Source organism: Apus apus, chromosome 25 (assembly GCF_020740795.1).
Source record: "Apus apus isolate bApuApu2 chromosome 25, bApuApu2.pri.cur, whole genome shotgun sequence".
NCBI classification, from domain to species: Eukaryota; Metazoa; Chordata; class Aves; order Apodiformes; family Apodidae; genus Apus; species Apus apus.
In genome coordinates, this window is record NC_067306.1 from 5,841,870 (window position 1) to 5,858,656 (window position 16,787).

A 16,787-nucleotide genomic window follows, 5' to 3' on the forward strand; every position below is an offset into this window, starting at 1 on the left:
ATTTTCTTTTCTTTGCAGAAGGAGAGTTATTTAGTTTCCCAAGCTATTGGATCTTTCTCTCGATCTCTCTCTTGAATTAGACTGTGAGTTAGGCCTTCTAGACTGATTGTCTCTTGAATCAGATCTTGAGTTAGGCCTTTTAGACCAATCTTCTATTAGGTCTTTCAGGTGCTGATAAGAACAATTCTGGGACAAAAGCCTTGGTGGGATACCTATACGCCTGGCTTCCTCCTTAAGCTTAGCGTACGGCCCCACGTTACCTTGTGATGAAGCATGTTGATTTTCAGGGCGCTGATTTCTATGTGTGCTAGGTGGTTTTCTGTTTTGTTTACCTCTATTCACGACTGTCCAGTCACCCCGTGATCTTCCTTGCTGCTTAGGAGGAGGGAGGTTCCGGGGTGGCCTAACAGCCATATCAGCATACGAAGGTTGAGTGACTTGTCTGACTGCAGGAGGTTTGTGAGATTTTTCTGAAATAGTTCTACCATACTCCTTCCTATAAGTCATTAATTCTGTAACCAAATTGGACCATGTAAATCCTCGCTTATGTCCATCTTGGAGTTTACCTTTAATTTGGATGACGACACCTTGAATCGGTCCAGAAAGTCCCCTGATTAGAACATTCAGTCTTTCCGGTTTTACTCGAAGACTCATAGGACTTTTCTGATCTGGTATTAATTCATGGTCATAAATCATTTGGAGCACAGCAGCCTTTCTTATGTTAGCTATAAGATTAGAGTCGTCCCCTTCCAGGGCCAATGGCTCCCCTCTGTAAAGGAGATTAGTTGTGCCGACACAAAAAGCTGCACGCTGAGTTAGGGTCCAGGGGTGCGACTTGTCTTCAGTTGTTAAAATAATTCTGGGTCCCCAGTACCCTTCAGCTTCTGCGTCACTCAACATGATATGGTCTCCTCCTGTGAGGGACACTCTCATTACATACTCAGCTTCCGTCTCAGATGGAAGCCTGCTGTATTGATTTCTAATATTTGTCAATTCCATTGCAGTATAAGGTATTTCTTTAATTATTACCTCTTTTTTCTTATTGGCACCTTCTCCTTTCTGAGAATGGGAAGTTCTCACAATTGGGCGCAGATATTTATATTCTTCTCCCTCCTCCATCTCATCCTCAGAATTATGGGGAGAAGATGAGTGGATTGAAACGTCTTCCTCCCTAGCAAGAAGTTGATTATGTTTCTCTTCCCGGCTGTATGCTCCTTTAGCAATGAATTCACACACCTCCTTTATGTCAGCTAATAAACTCTCCAGCTTGCTATCTGCCGAGGAGGGGAGAGGGAGCGGCTGCTCAGGGGCTTGCTTCTGTTTTGATTTTGAAAGGGAAGGATTAAGAATTTCTATTTTGTCATTAAAAGATAACTGCTTATTAACCAACTGATCATGTAAGGGCACCTGCAATGAGCTTACAGGCTTGCATTTTTTTATTGTCTCAAAGCAGTCCTGAGGCTCATGGTTCGTGCCATCTGACTCCGAGGAATCTGAGGAATTTAAGGTATCCCCAGAGTCCTCCCTCCTCGAAGGGGAAGCATCTTTTTGTTTTAACTGCCCTCGCTGTTGAATCTCTTGTTTTAGCCCCTCAATTTCCTGTTGCAGTCCCATATTTTCCCGTTCCAGCTCTGCACACTCCCGTTGCACCTTTGTCTGCAACTCCTTATACGCCTGTAGTAACTCCTTATTCGCTTGTTGCAACCTTTCATTTTCTTGTTGCAGCTCTTTATTTTCCTGCTGCGCCTTGAAACACTCTTGGTACAACTCTTGAATCTGTCGGTGCACTCCCGCATACCCTTGCTCAAGCCCTTGCTGCAGCCCTTTGAACTCTTGCTGCACCCCGGTATACTCTCGCTGCAGCTTTGTGATCTCTTGCCGCTGCATTCTCCCATCCCTCCATGCAACTGTGGCCAGGATAAAGAAACAGCGGGCATTGATATAATCTATCCCATAATTCTTGATATCCTTTTTTAAGCCTCCAAATAAAGAGGATTCTTTATTCAATTTTATAAGGTTATCTGCAATGATATGGAAGTCTCCCTTCACATAGGCCTCTCGAGCCCACAGAAATTCTTCAAAGGTTGGAATGTATTTGTGCTTTTTAAGGTAGTCCCACAAGGGCTGCACAAGTGCATATTTGTGCAGTTCCTCCTCAAACAGAGAAGTTGACCCATCCTGAACCTCGATATTTTCTGCCTGAGTGGCAACCTTCGCAGGAGTGGTACCTTCTGCACAAGCAGCCTCAGCATTGGTACTCTCGGTGCTCATTTTGATACCAAAGACCCTCAATATCCCACTTCTGACACCACGATGTTGCGGGCCGGTACTGGGGGGCTACCGGCTGTCAGGATGTTTCCGTGACTTCCCCCCCCAGTGTGGAGAGGTTTGTGAATGAGACCGAGGGTCACACGTGGCGTTCGCCTCTCACGGCCGCTGCGGGACCGTATCTTAGAGGGTAGATTAGAATACCCTCCCACCACGCTCACAAATTGCTACTGAGACCAATGTTTAGTTTACGAATTAATCGGTTTATTAAGGGTCAACACTAATTAAGGGAACAAGGTTCAGGAGAGGTTGTCTAGGTGTATATTGGAAAGGGATTCAAAGGTACTATGGTCTTATTAAAGACATACTCCAAGGAGGAGTGTAAAATCAATGGAGTGAAAGGGTAGGAGTTGAGCCCAGCAGGAAAGTTAAGAGTGTGTGTGTGTGTGTGTGTGTGTGTATTTACCCTCCTTCCGCAGCGCGTGGTTCCCGGGATGCGCTGGCAGGCTCGGCAGGAGATCCGTGGGGGGGCTTCCCGGGAACCGGGGCGACCCCTCCCAGCAGCAGCAGCTGCGGCAAGCACGGCTCTAGTCCCGAAGTGGGTGGCGAAGGCAGGCTGGGCAAGCTCCTACTTTGGTCCGGTTTGGTTCAGGCTGGGCAGGCAGGGTCCCCGCGGCGCGGGCACAGGCGGCCCCCCCTTCCCTCTTGGCTCCTCCGGACAGCGAGGCTGGCGTTCCGGGCAGGTCCAGGTACTGCAGCAGGGTCTCGTCCCGGTCAGGCAGAGAGCACCGGCCTGCGGATCTTGCCCTCTTTTATAGATCAGAAATCACTGTTCGAGTGGTACCACTGTTCAAATTAGCCAATTAGTGCTGGCCAGGTACATGCTCTGTTAGAGGCAGTCTTTAACCTGTTGTCCATCCTTCTGCCAGTTATCACAACCCTCATGCTGTCCTTCCTACTGCGGAGTTACCTGGTAGAACAAGAGGCCTGTTCCATTCTGTCCTTGGCTAAATCAGTAAAAAGGCGCCACTCTTGTTTTGCTGGCTTGAAAGGCATTTTGTTTAGTCTGATGTGGGGGGAGAGAAGATGGACTGCTCCCCACAAGGTGCTTTTAAGGGAGAGGATTAAGGACCAAAAGGAGGAGGGGAGAAGGGAAGGAAGCCCGACGCCAGTCCTCCTTAAGAGGTCAAGCTGTGTGTGTGAGTATGAGGAAAGGAGTGTGTTTGTGTTTGTGTGTGTGTGTGAGGTGATGTTACCCTCCGGCAGCTTGTCCAGCAGCGGTCGGTGGCCGGACGGCAGGACGGCAGGTCCGTGGTGTCAGAGGGGCAGCCTCTCGGCAGCGGGTGCAGCGGCCGCTGGTTTCCCCTCCAGCGGCAGCAACACGGGGAGGGGGCTCCGGCCCCGACCCCAGGGCTCGGGACCCCGGCACGCTCGGCGCTGAGGCTCAGGCTGGACCCGGGGCAGGCAGGCAGGCAGGGTCCCAGCACCAGTGTCCGCAGCAGGGGGGTGTCCCACGCAGTAAGCATCAAAACGGGCCTCAGAGAGAAGGAGGAGGGAAGGACCCACCTGCTGCCCTCGCCACCTTTGATACCCCCTGACCCACCTGTCCAGTCAGTGTCACTGTCCAGAGCCAACGAGCGTCCATGAGCCCCACGTTAGGGCGGTGACTGCCAGGGGCACAGGATGGCTTGTCGCCCATCCTTTCTGCCCCAGACCACATCTGTTGTTTTGGGTTCAGTTGTCCTTGAGAAGCAAGTCTGGTATAGTTCGTTACCTGGGCATAATCAGGAGAGGCCTTCTCTGGCTTAAAAGGAATTTTATTTAGACTTATGTGGAGAAGAAAAGAACAGTTTCCCACAAGTGCCCATTTCCTGAAAAGTGTACCAAAAACAAGCCCACAGGAATGACCGACGTGCACATCACCAGCCTGCAGAGGATATCACCGGCTCTTCTGCCTCTGCTGACGTGTTCCAGCTCTGGAAAACCTCAGGCCTCTCATCCCGGCACTTACGGAAGGTGTCATACGGCAAAAAATACACGTGGCGTAAGCCAGGAAATGAAAAGGCAGCAGTGCAGGAAACCAGGACACAGCCCGTACCATTACCTGAAGTGGTTTGCATTTGTCAGGAGCTTGTCAGAAGATTGTTACTTCCACACAGGCTGCCTCTGGGCCTCAGGCGGTGCAGGGCTACTATAAAAGGCTGCCCAAGTCCAAGCTCTCTCATCCACTTCTCTCGCCTCCTTCTCCTTGGGAATCAGGTGAGTGCGAAGCCTCTTCTCCTCCTCCTTCAAGATCAGGGCTCTCCTGACTGTGTGTCTTGGGGGACATGGGCTGTCCTAGCCCAGGGCTGGGAGCTGCTTCTCATGGTTGAGGGAAGGAGGGAGAAGGTCTTTCCTAGCGAGAGAGGCTGTGACTTTGTTGAGGTGGCTCCTGGGCTTTGAGCGGGATAGTGTGTGTTGGGCCAAGAGGTGGTTGGGTGCAGTGCTGCTTCTCATGCATCCCTCTGCTCTGCCTGCCTCTGTCCCCTCTCCCAGGTGCACCTCTCTCCCCGAGGCATGTCCTGCTACAACCAGTGCCAGCCCTGCTGCCAGCCCTGCGGCCCGACCCCACTGGCCAGCAGCTGCAATGAGCCCTGTTGCAGGCAGTGCCAGAACTCCACCATTGTCATCCAGCCGTCCCCCGTGGTGGTGACCCTGCCCGGCCCCATCCTCAGCTCCTTCCCACAGAACACTGCTGTGGGCTCCTCCACCTCGGCTGCTGTTGGCAGCATCCTCAGCTGTGACGGAGTGCCCATCAACTCTGGGTGCTGTGACCTCTCCTGCATTGCCAGCCGCTACTGTGGCAGCAGATGTCGGCCCTGCTAATGCTTCTGGAGTCCTCGCCTGGCAATAACCTCCCAAGACCACAGGACATGGTGGTGAACATGCAACAGACCCTTGTGTCATTAGTTTTTTTCTCCAGTCTTCTGTCTCTCTCATTCATTTGCTGCCTCAAGCTCCCACTGCAAGCCTAGCAGGGACCTGTGTGCCTCCCTCCTCCGCAGGGCAGGCAGACGGACACCGCGCGGCATCTGCACCACGTCTCATGGCTGCCCCTGGTGCCTCCCACGCGGCTCATTGGAGCCACCTCCTTTTCTTCTTTTGACTCATTAAAGGCGTTCCGCATCCAAGCCTGGGCCTCTGAGTGCTCTTTACTTCTGTGGCAAGTCTTTGAACCTGGTTAAGGGAAAAGGTGGAGGAAGGGGTGGGTGGGACTCCTAGCAGTGTATTTTTCCATTTGGAAACATGGTGAAAAGAGAGGCATTGAGGACGGATGTTTGGAGCTTGGGATGCAGGGAAGGGGGTCTGTCGTGAGCCAGTACAGGGGGGCTATCCGCTGTCAGGATAGTTTTGCGACTCCCTCTCCCGATGTGGAGGGGTTTTTGAATGAGCCCGAGGGTCACACGCGGCGCTGCCTCTCACGGAGGAACGGCCACCGTGGGACTGTATTTCAGGGTGGTAGTTAGAAAGCACCCCCACCACACCTCGCTCAGAAATTGCCTCTAAAGCCAAGATTTACTCCACAAACTGATCGGTTTCTTAAGGGTTAACACCAACCGAGGGATGATGTTTAGGGACAATGCCAATGTGAATGGCTACCAGGGATATAAATTTATATGTAGTGAGAAAGTGTCCTTTTATTAGAGGGCACTTTTATCTCTTTTAGGTGGGACAAAATATCAGAAGGAATATTCCATGTCCCCTCTTTCCACTTTATTCCCAGAAAGTTTCCCTCTTGGGAAGGTGGTTGTCTCTTTTCCTCAGGGATTTCTACATGCAAGTCGGTTAGATGCTTGATGATAGCATCATAAACTGCTTTTACCTCCTTCTCACTCAGGCCCCCTATCAGAACATCGTCTGTGTACTGATAGACTTTAACACTGGTGTTATACTTGATTTCTGGAATGTTTTCCAGCTCACATGCAAGCGCGTGGTGGGCCAGTGTGGGTGAATATTTATATCCCTGGGGTAACCTTGTGAAAGTGTACTGCACCCCATCCCAAGTGAAGGCAAAATATTTTTGGTCCTCAGGATCAATAGGGATTTGGAAAAACATATCCTTTACATCCAATGAGGCCAGCACTGAGTGTGCTGCTTCCTGGATTTCTAGTACCAAATCAGCAATGTTAGGTACAGCAGCTGTGAGTGTATCTGCATTGGCATTCAATTTCCTGTAAGCAACAGACATCCTCCATTTACCATTTGGTTTATTACAGGCCAGATTGGGCAGTTAAATGGTGAATGACAGGGCACAATAATGCCCTTTTGTTTTAAGTCAGAAATTACTTCTTTAATACCTTCCTTTGCAGCAATTGGGATAGAGTATTGTCTCATATTTGTTATCCTGCTTTGTGGTAGGCGCGGAGCACACTGCAATAATCTTATCTTTGGTGTGGGTGTGCCAAAATTCCAGCAACGGCCTTCTTCATCTCTCCACGCTCGGCCCGTGAGAACATCCATTCCTAACAAATTGTAAGGAATGTCACCCATAATCATTTCAGTCCAAATTGGTTTTTCCTCTCCTGGTAAATTTAAAGTGACTTTAGCTGTTTTTTGTAAAGCAGAGTTACCAAATGCTCCACTTACATATATTGGCTTTAGAGATGATTTAATACCACATTGTTTAGCTACGTCGGCTTTCAGCGTGGAAATTTGTGCTCCCGTGTCTACCACAAATGTTACAGGATAACGTTTTGGCCCAACAGCACAGGTAAGTTCCAAGTCCCCATTTTTATTTTGAACTAACCTTAACACATTTTGCCAATCTTTTGGAGGACTGGAAGTTTTAGGGCCTGATTGATTACTGTTTGTTTGCCAATCATTTTTAGTTTCTGTATTAAGATTCTGTCCCTTTCCCCTCCTCCGCTGTCTTTTAGATTTTCTTTTCTTTGCAGAAGGAGAGTTATTTAGTTTCCCAAGCTATTGGATCTTTCTCTCGATCTCTCTCTTGAATTAGACTGTGAGTTAGGCCTTCTAGACTGATTGTCTCTTGAATCAGATCTTGAGTTAGGCCTTTTAGACCAATCTTCTATTAGGTCTTTCAGGTGCTGATAAGAACAATTCTGGGACAAAAGCCTTGGTGGGATACCTATACGCCTGGCTTCCTCCTTAAGCTTAGCGTACGGCCCCACGTTACCTTGTGATGAAGCATGTTGATTTTCAGGGCGCTGATTTCTATGTGTGCTAGGTGGTTTTCTGTTTTGTTTACCTCTATTCACGACTGTCCAGTCACCCCGTGATCTTCCTTGCTGCTTAGGAGGAGGGAGGTTCCGGGGTGGCCTAACAGCCATATCAGCATACGAAGGTTGAGTGACTTGTCTGACTGCAGGAGGTTTGTGAGATTTTTCTGAAATAGTTCTACCATACTCCTTCCTATAAGTCATTAATTCTGTAACCAAATTGGACCATGTAAATCCTCGCTTATGTCCATCTTGGAGTTTACCTTTAATTTGGATGACGACACCTTGAATCGGTCCAGAAAGTCCCCTGATTAGAACATTCAGTCTTTCCGGTTTTACTCGAAGACTCATAGGACTTTTCTGATCTGGTATTAATTCATGGTCATAAATCATTTGGAGCACAGCAGCCTTTCTTATGTTAGCTATAAGATTAGAGTCGTCCCCTTCCAGGGCCAATGGCTCCCCTCTGTAAAGGAGATTAGTTGTGCCGACACAAAAAGCTGCACGCTGAGTTAGGGTCCAGGGGTGCGACTTGTCTTCAGTTGTTAAAATAATTCTGGGTCCCCAGTACCCTTCAGCTTCTGCGTCACTCAACATGATATGGTCTCCTCCTGTGAGGGACACTCTCATTACATACTCAGCTTCCGTCTCAGATGGAAGCCTGCTGTATTGATTTCTAATATTTGTCAATTCCATTGCAGTATAAGGTATTTCTTTAATTATTACCTCTTTTTTCTTATTGGCACCTTCTCCTTTCTGAGAATGGGAAGTTCTCACAATTGGGCGCAGATATTTATATTCTTCTCCCTCCTCCATCTCATCCTCAGAATTATGGGGAGAAGATGAGTGGATTGAAACGTCTTCCTCCCTAGCAAGAAGTTGATTATGTTTCTCTTCCCGGCTGTATGCTCCTTTAGCAATGAATTCACACACCTCCTTTATGTCAGCTAATAAACTCTCCAGCTTGCTATCTGCCGAGGAGGGGAGAGGGAGCGGCTGCTCAGGGGCTTGCTTCTGTTTTGATTTTGAAAGGGAAGGATTAAGAATTTCTATTTTGTCATTAAAAGATAACTGCTTATTAACCAACTGATCATGTAAGGGCACCTGCAATGAGCTTACAGGCTTGCATTTTTTTATTGTCTCAAAGCAGTCCTGAGGCTCATGGTTCGTGCCATCTGACTCCGAGGAATCTGAGGAGTTTAAGGTATCCCCAGAGTCCTCCCTCCTCGAAGGGGAAGCATCTTTTTGTTTTAACTGCCCTCGCTGTTGAATCTCTTGTTTTAGCCCCTCAATTTCCTGTTGCAGTCCCATATTTTCCCGTTCCAGCTCTGCACACTCCCGTTGCACCTTTGTCTGCAACTCCTTATACGCCTGTAGTAACTCCTTATTCGCTTGTTGCAACCTTTCATTTTCTTGTTGCAGCTCTTTATTTTCCTGCTGCGCCTTGAAACACTCTTGGTACAACTCTTGAATCTGTCGGTGCACTCCCGCATACCCTTGCTCAAGCCCTTGCTGCAGCCCTTTGAACTCTTGCTGCACCCCAGTATACTCTCGCTGCAGCTTTGTGATCTCTTGCCGCTGCATTCTCCCATCCCTCCATGCAACTGTGGCCAGGATAAAGAAACAGCGGGCATTGATATAATCTATCCCATATTTCTTGATATCCTTTTTTAAGCCTCCAAATAAAGAGGATTCTTTATTCAATTTTATAAGGTTATCTGCAATGATATGGAAGTCTCCCTTCACATAGGCCTCTCGAGCCCACAGAAATTCTTCAAAGGTTGGAATGTATTTGTGCTTTTTAAGGTAGTCCCACAAGGGCTGCACAAGTGCATATTTGTGCAGTTCCTCCTCAAACAGAGAAGTTGACCCATCCTGAACCTCGATATTTTCTGCCTGAGTGGCAACCTTCGCAGGAGTGGTACCTTCTGCACAAGCAGCCTCAGCATTGGTACTCTCGGTGCTCATTTTGATACCAAAGACCCTCAATATCCCACTTCTGACACCACGATGTTGCGGGCCGGTACTGGGGGGCTACCGGCTGTCAGGATGTTTCCGTGACTTCCCCCCCCAGTGTGGAGAGGTTTGTGAATGAGACCGAGGGTCACACGTGGCGTTCGCCTCTCACGGCCGCTGCGGGACCGTATCTTAGAGGGTAGATTAGAATACCCTCCCACCACGCTCACAAATTGCTACTGAGACCAATGTTTAGTTTACGAATTAATCGGTTTATTAAGGGTCAACACTAATTAAGGGAACAAGGTTCAGGAGAGGTTGTCTAGGTGTATATTGGAAAGGGATTCAAAGGTACTATGGTCTTATTAAAGACATACTCCAAGGAGGAGTGTAAAATCAATGGAGTGAAAGGGTAGGAGTTGAGCCCAGCAGGAAAGTTAAGAGTGTGAGTGTGAGTGTGTGTGTGTGTATTTACCCTCCTTCCGCAGCGCGTGGTTCCCGGGATGCGCTGGCAGGCTCGGCAGGAGATCCGTGGGGGGGCTTCCCGGGAACCGGGGTGACCCCTCCCAGCAGCAGCAGCTGCGGCAAGCACGGCTCTAGTCCCGAAGTGGGTGGCGAAGGCAGGCTGGGCAAGCTCCTACTTTGGTCCGGTTTGGTTCAGGCTGGGCAGGCAGGGTCCCCGCGGCGCGGGCACAGGCGGCCCCCCCTTCCCTCTTGGCTCCTCCGGACAGCGAGGCTGGCGTTCCGGGCAGGTCCAGGTACTGCAGCAGGGTCTCGTCCCGGTCAGGCAGAGAGCACCGGCCTGCGGATCTTGCCCTCTTTTATAGATCAGAAATCACTGTTCGAGTGGTACCACTGTTCAAATTAGCCAATTAGTGCTGGCCAGGTACATGCTCTGTTAGAGGCAGTCTTTAACCTGTTGTCCATCCTTCTGCCAGTTATCACAACCCTCATGCTGTCCTTCCTACTGCGGAGTTACCTGGTAGAACAAGAGGCCTGTTCCATTCTGTCCTTGGCTAAATCAGTAAAAAGGCGCCACTCTTGTTTTGCTGGCTTGAAAGGCATTTTGTTTAGTCTGATGTGGGGGGAGAGAAGATGGACTGCTCCCCACAAGGTGCTTTTAAGGGAGAGGATTAAGGACCAAAAGGAGGAGGGGAGAAGGGAAGGAAGCCCGACGCCAGTCCTCCTTAAGAGGTCAAGCTGTGTGTGTGAGTATGAGGAAAGGAGTGTGTTTGTGTTTGTGTGTGTGTGTGAGGTGATGTTACCCTCCGGCAGCTTGTCCAGCAGCGGTCGGTGGCTGGACGGCAGGACGGCAGGTCCGTGGTGTCAGAGGGGCAGCCTCTCGGCAGCGGGTGCAGCGGCCGCTGGTTTCCCCTCCAGCGGCAGCAACACGGGGAGGGGGCTCCGGCCCCGACCCCAGGGCTCGGGACCCCGGCACGCTCGGCGCTGAGGCTCAGGCTGGACCCGGGGCAGGCAGGCAGGCAGGGTCCCAGCACCAGTGTCCGCAGCAGGGGGGTGTCCCACGCAGTAAGCATCAAAACGGGCCTCAGAGAGAAGGAGGAGGGAAGGACCCACCTGCTGCCCTCGCCACCTTTGATACCCCCTGACCCACCTGTCCAGTCAGTGTCACTGCCCAGAGCCAACGAGCGTCCATGAGCCCCACGTTAGGGCGGTGACTGCCAGGGGCACAGGATGGCTTGTCGCCCATCCTTTCTGTCCCAGACCACATCTGTTGTTTTGGGTTCAGTTGTCCTTGAGAAGCAAGTCTGGTATAGTTCGTTACCTGGGCATAATCAGGAGAGGCCTTCTCTGGCTTAAAAGGAATTTTATTTAGACTTATGTGGAGAAGAAAAGAACAGTTTCCCACAAGTGCCCATTTCCTGAAAAGTGTACCAAAAACAAGCCCACAGGAATGACCGACGTGCACATCACCAGCCTGCAGAGGATATCACCGGCTCTTCTGCCTCTGCTGACGTGTTCCAGCTCTGGAAAACCTCAGGCCTCTCATCCCGGCACTTACGGAAGGTGTCATACGGCAAAAAATACACGTGGCGTAAGCCAGGAAATGAAAAGGCAGCAGTGCAGGAAACCAGGACACAGCCCGTACCATTACCTGAAGTGGTTTGCATTTGTCAGGAGCTTGTCAGAAGATTGTTACTTCCACACAGGCTGCCTCTGGGCCTCAGGCGGTGCAGGGCTACTATAAAAGGCTGCCCAAGTCCAAGCTCTCTCAGCCACTTCTCTCGCCTCCTTCTCCTTGGGAATCAGGTGAGTGCGAAGCCTCTTCTCCTCCTCCTTCAAGATCAGGGCTCTCCTGACTGTGTGTCTTGGGGGACATGGGCTGTCCTAGCCCAGGGCTGGGAGCTGCTTCTCATGGTTGAGGGAAGGAGGGAGAAGGTCTTTCCTAGCGAGAGAGGCTGTGACTTTGTTGAGGTGGCTCCTGGGCTTTGAGCGGGATAGTGTGTGTTGGGCCAAGAGGTGGTTGGGTGCAGTGCTGCTTCTCATGCATCCCTCTGCTCTGCCTGCCTCTGTCCCCTCTCCCAGGTGCACCTCTCTCCCCGAGGCATGTCCTGCTACAACCAGTGCCAGCCCTGCTGCCAGCCCTGCGGCCCGACCCCACTGGCCAGCAGCTGCAATGAGCCCTGTTGCAGGCAGTGCCAGAACTCCACCATTGTCATCCAGCCGTCCCCCGTGGTGGTGACCCTGCCCGGCCCCATCCTCAGCTCCTTCCCACAGAACACTGCTGTGGGCTCCTCCACCTCGGCTGCTGTTGGCAGCATCCTCAGCTGTGACGGAGTGCCCATCAACTCTGGGTGCTGTGACCTCTCCTGCATTGCCAGCCGCTACTGTGGCAGCAGATGTCGGCCCTGCTAATGCTTCTGGAGTCCTCGCCTGGCAATAACCTCCCAAGACCACAGGACATGGTGGTGAACATGCAACAGACCCTTGTGTCATTAGTTTTTTTCTCCAGTCTTCTGTCTCTCTCATTCATTTGCTGCCTCAAGCTCCCACTGCAAGCCTAGCAGGGACCTGTGTGCCTCCCTCCTCCGCAGGGCAGGCAGACGGACACCGCGCGGCATCTGCACCACGTCTCATGGCTGCCCCTGGTGCCTCCCACGCGGCTCATTGGAGCCACCTCCTTTTCTTCTTTTGACTCATTAAAGGCGTTCCGCATCCAAGCCTGGGCCTCTGAGTGCTCTTTACTTCTGTGGCAAGTCTTTGAACCTGGTTAAGGGAAAAGGTGGAGGAAGGGGTGGGTGGGACTCCTAGCAGTGTATTTTTCCATTTGGAAACATGGTGAAAAGAGAGGCATTGAGGACGGATGTTTGGAGCTTGGGATGCAGGGAAGGGGGTCTGTCGTGAGCCAGTACAGGGGGGCTATCCGCTGTCAGGATAGTTTTGCGACTCCCTCTCCCGATGTGGAGGGGTTTTTGAATGAGCCCGAGGGTCACACGCGGCGCTGCCTCTCACGGAGGAACGGCCACCGTGGGACTGTATTTCAGGGTGGTAGTTAGAAAGCACCCCCACCACACCTCGCTCAGAAATTGCCTCTAAAGCCAAGATTTACTCCACAAACTGATCGGTTTCTTAAGGGTTAACACCAACCGAGGGATGATGTTTAGGGACAATGCCAATGTGAATGGCTACCAGGGATATAAATTTATATGTAGTGAGAAAGTGTCCTTTTATTAGAGGGCACTTTTATCTCTTTTAGGTGGGACAAAATATCAGAAGGAATATTCCATGTCCCCTCTTTCCACTTTATTCCCAGAAAGTTTCCCTCTTGGGAAGGTGGTTGTCTCTTTTCCTCAGGGATTTCTACATGCAAGTCGGTTAGATGCTTGATGATAGCATCATAAACTGCTTTTACCTCCTTCTCACTCAGGCCCCCTATCAGAACATCGTCTGTGTACTGATAGACTTTAACACTGGTGTTATACTTGATTTCTGGAATGTTTTCCAGCTCACATGCAAGCGCGTGGTGGGCCAGTGTGGGTGAATATTTATATCCCTGGGGTAACCTTGTGAAAGTGTACTGCACCCCATCCCAAGTGAAGGCAAAATATTTTTGGTCCTCAGGATCAATAGGGATTTGGAAAAACATATCCTTTACATCCAATGAGGCCAGCACTGAGTGTGCTGCTTCCTGGATTTCTAGTACCAAATCAGCAATGTTAGGTACAGCAGCTGTGAGTGTATCTGCATTGGCATTCAATTTCCTGTAAGCAACAGACATCCTCCATTTACCATTTGGTTTATTACAGGCCAGATTGGGCAGTTAAATGGTGAATGACAGGGCACAATAATGCCCTTTTGTTTTAAGTCAGAAATTACTTCTTTAATACCTTCCTTTGCAGCAATTGGGATAGAGTATTGTCTCATATTTGTTATCCTGCTTTGTGGTAGGCGCGGAGCACACTGCAATAATCTTATCTTTGGTGTGGGTGTGCCAAAATTCCAGCAACGGCCTTCTTCATCTCTCCACGCTCGGCCCGTGAGAACATCCATTCCTAACAAATTGTAAGGAATGTCACCCATAATCATTTCAGTCCAAATTGGTTTTTCCTCTCCTGGTAAATTTAAAGTGACTTTAGCTGTTTTTTGTAAAGCAGAGTTACCAAATGCTCCACTTACATATATTGGCTTTAGAGATGATTTAATACCACATTGTTTAGCTACGTCGGCTTTCAGCGTGGAAATTTGTGCTCCCGTGTCTGCCACAAATGTTACAGGATAACGTCTTGGCCCAACAGCACAGGTAAGTTCCAAGTCCCCATTTTTATTTTGAACTAACCTTAACACATTTTGCCAATCTTTTGGAGGACTGGAAGTTTTAGGGCCTGATTGATTACTGTTTGTTTGCCAATCATTTTTAGTTTCTGTATTAAAATCCTGTCCCTTTCCCCTCCTCCGCTGTCTTTTAGATTTTCTTTTCTTTGCAGAAGGAGGGTTATTTAGTTTCCCGAGCTATTGGATCTTTCTCTCGATCTCTCTCTTGAATTAGACCGTGAGTTAGGCCTTCTAGACTGATTTTCTCTTGATTTAGACCTCGAGTTAGGCCTTTTAGGCCAATCTGCTATTAGGTCTTTCAGGTGCTGATAAGAAGAATTCCGAGACAAAGGCCTCGGTGAGATACCTATACGCCTGGCTTCCTCCTTAAGCTTAGCGTACGGCCCCACGTTACCTTGTGATGAAGCATGTTGATTTTCAGGGCGCTGATTTCTATGTGTGCTAGGTGGTTTTCTGTTTTGTTTACCTCTATTCACGACTGTCCAGTCACCCCGTGATCTTCCTTGCTGCTTAGGAGGAGGGAGGTTCCGGGGTGGCCTAACAGCCATATCAGCATACGAAGGTTGAGTGACTTGTCTGACTGCAGGAGGTTTGTGAGATTTTTCTGAAATAGTTCTACCATACTCCTTCCTATAAGTCATTAATTCTGTAACCAAATTGGACCATGTAAATCCTCGCTTATGTCCATCTTGGAGTTTACCTTTAATTTGGATGACGACACCTTGAATCGGTCCAGAAAGTCCCCTGATTAGAACATTCAGTCTTTCCGGTTTTACTCGAAGACTCATAGGACTTTTCTGATCTGGTATTAATTCATGGTCATAAATCATTTGGAGCACAGCAGCCTTTCTTATGTTAGCTATAAGATTAGAGTCGTCCCCTTCCAGGGCCAATGGCTCCCCTCTGTAAAGGAGATTAGTTGTGCCGACACAAAAAGCTGCACGCTGAGTTAGGGTCCAGGGGTGCGACTTGTCTTCAGTTGTTAAAATAATTCTGGGTCCCCAGTACCCTTCAGCTTCTGCGTCACTCAACATGATATGGTCTCCTCCTGTGAGGGACACTCTCATTACATACTCAGCTTCCGTCTCAGATGGAAGCCTGCTGTATTGATTTCTAATATTTGTCAATTCCATTGCAGTATAAGGTATTTCTTTAATTATTACCTCTTTTTTCTTATTGGCACCTTCTCCTTTCTGAGAATGGGAAGTTCTCACAATTGGGCGCAGATATTTATATTCTTCTCCCTCCTCCATCTCATCCTCAGAATTATGGGGAGAAGATGAGTGGATTGAAACGTCTTCCTCCCTAGCAAGAAGTTGATTATGTTTCTCTTCCCGGCTGTATGCTCCTTTAGCAATGAATTCACACACCTCCTTTATGTCAGCTAATAAACTCTCCAGCTTGCTATCTGCCGAGGAGGGGAGAGGGAGCGGCTGCTCAGGGGCTTGCTTCTGTTTTGATTTTGAAAGGGAAGGATTAAGAATTTCTATTTTGTCATTAAAAGATAACTGCTTATTAACCAACTGATCATGTAAGGGCACCTGCAATGAGCTTACAGGCTTGCATTTTTTTATTGTCTCAAAGCAGTCCTGAGGCTCATGGTTCGTGCCATCTGACTCCGAGGAATCTGAGGAGTTTAAGGTATCCCCAGAGTCCTCCCTCCTCGAAGGGGAAGCATCTTTTTGTTTTAACTGCCCTCGCTGTTGAATCTCTTGTTTTAGCCCCTCAATTTCCTGTTGCAGTCCCATATTTTCCCGTTCCAGCTCTGCACACTCCCGTTGCACCTTTGTCTGCAACTCCTTATACGCCTGTAGTAACTCCTTATTCGCTTGTTGCAACCTTTCATTTTCTTGTTGCAGCTCTTTATTTTCCTGCTGTGCCTTGAAACACTCTTGGTACAACTCTTGAATCTGTCGGTGCACTCCCGCATACCCTTGCTCAAGCCCTTGCTGCAGCCCTTTGAACTCTTGCTGCACCCCGGTATACTCTCGCTGCAGCTTTGTGATCTCTTGCCGCTGCATTCTCCCATCCCTCCATGCAACTGTGGCCAGGATAAAGAAACAGCGGGCATTGATATAATCTATCCCATATTTCTTGATATCCTTTTTTAAGCCTCCAAATAAAGAGGATTCTTTATTCAATTTTATAAGGTTATCTGCAATGATATGGAAGTCTCCCTTCACATAGGCCTCTCGAGCCCACAGAAATTCTTCAAAGGTTGGAATGTATTTGTGCTTTTTAAGGTAGTCCCACAAGGGCTGCACAAGTGCATATTTGTGCAGTTCCTCCTCAAACAGAGAAGTTGACCCATCCTGAACCTCGATATTTTCTGCCTGAGTGGCAACCTTCGCAGGAGTGGTACCTTCTGCACAAGCAGCCTCAGCATTGGTACTCTCGGTGCTCATTTTGATACCAAAGACCCTCAATATCCCACTTCTGACACCACGATGTTGCGGGCCGGTACTGGGGGGCTACCGGCTGTCAGGATGTTTCCGTGACTTCCCCCCCCAGTGTGGAGAGGTTTGTGAATGAGACCGAGGGTCACACGTGGCG

At 49.3% G+C, this 16,787-nt stretch overlaps 1 protein-coding gene and 1 pseudogene across 1 annotated transcript; both read left to right on the top strand.

Moving 5' to 3' along the window:
- Positions 1 to 4,484: 4,484 nt before the first annotated feature.
- LOC127394485 (feather keratin Cos1-2-like) lies at positions 4,485 to 5,133 on the top strand. Its single transcript, XM_051640501.1, has 2 exons — positions 4,485 to 4,527; positions 4,823 to 5,133. The coding sequence occupies exon 2, from the start codon at positions 4,825 to 4,827 to the stop codon at positions 5,131 to 5,133; it is 309 nt and encodes a 102-aa protein (XP_051496461.1). The 5' UTR covers positions 4,485 to 4,527; positions 4,823 to 4,824.
- Positions 5,134 to 9,799: 4,666 nt separating this feature from the next.
- On the top strand, positions 9,800 to 12,317 carry LOC127394268 (feather keratin Cos1-2-like; annotated as a pseudogene).
- Positions 12,318 to 16,787: the final 4,470 nt, after the last annotated feature.

Coding starts and splice junctions, on each gene's coding strand:
- LOC127394485 (XM_051640501.1), top strand. CDS start 4,825: ATGTCCTGCTACAACCAGTGCCAGCCCTGCTGCCAGCCCTGCGGCCCG.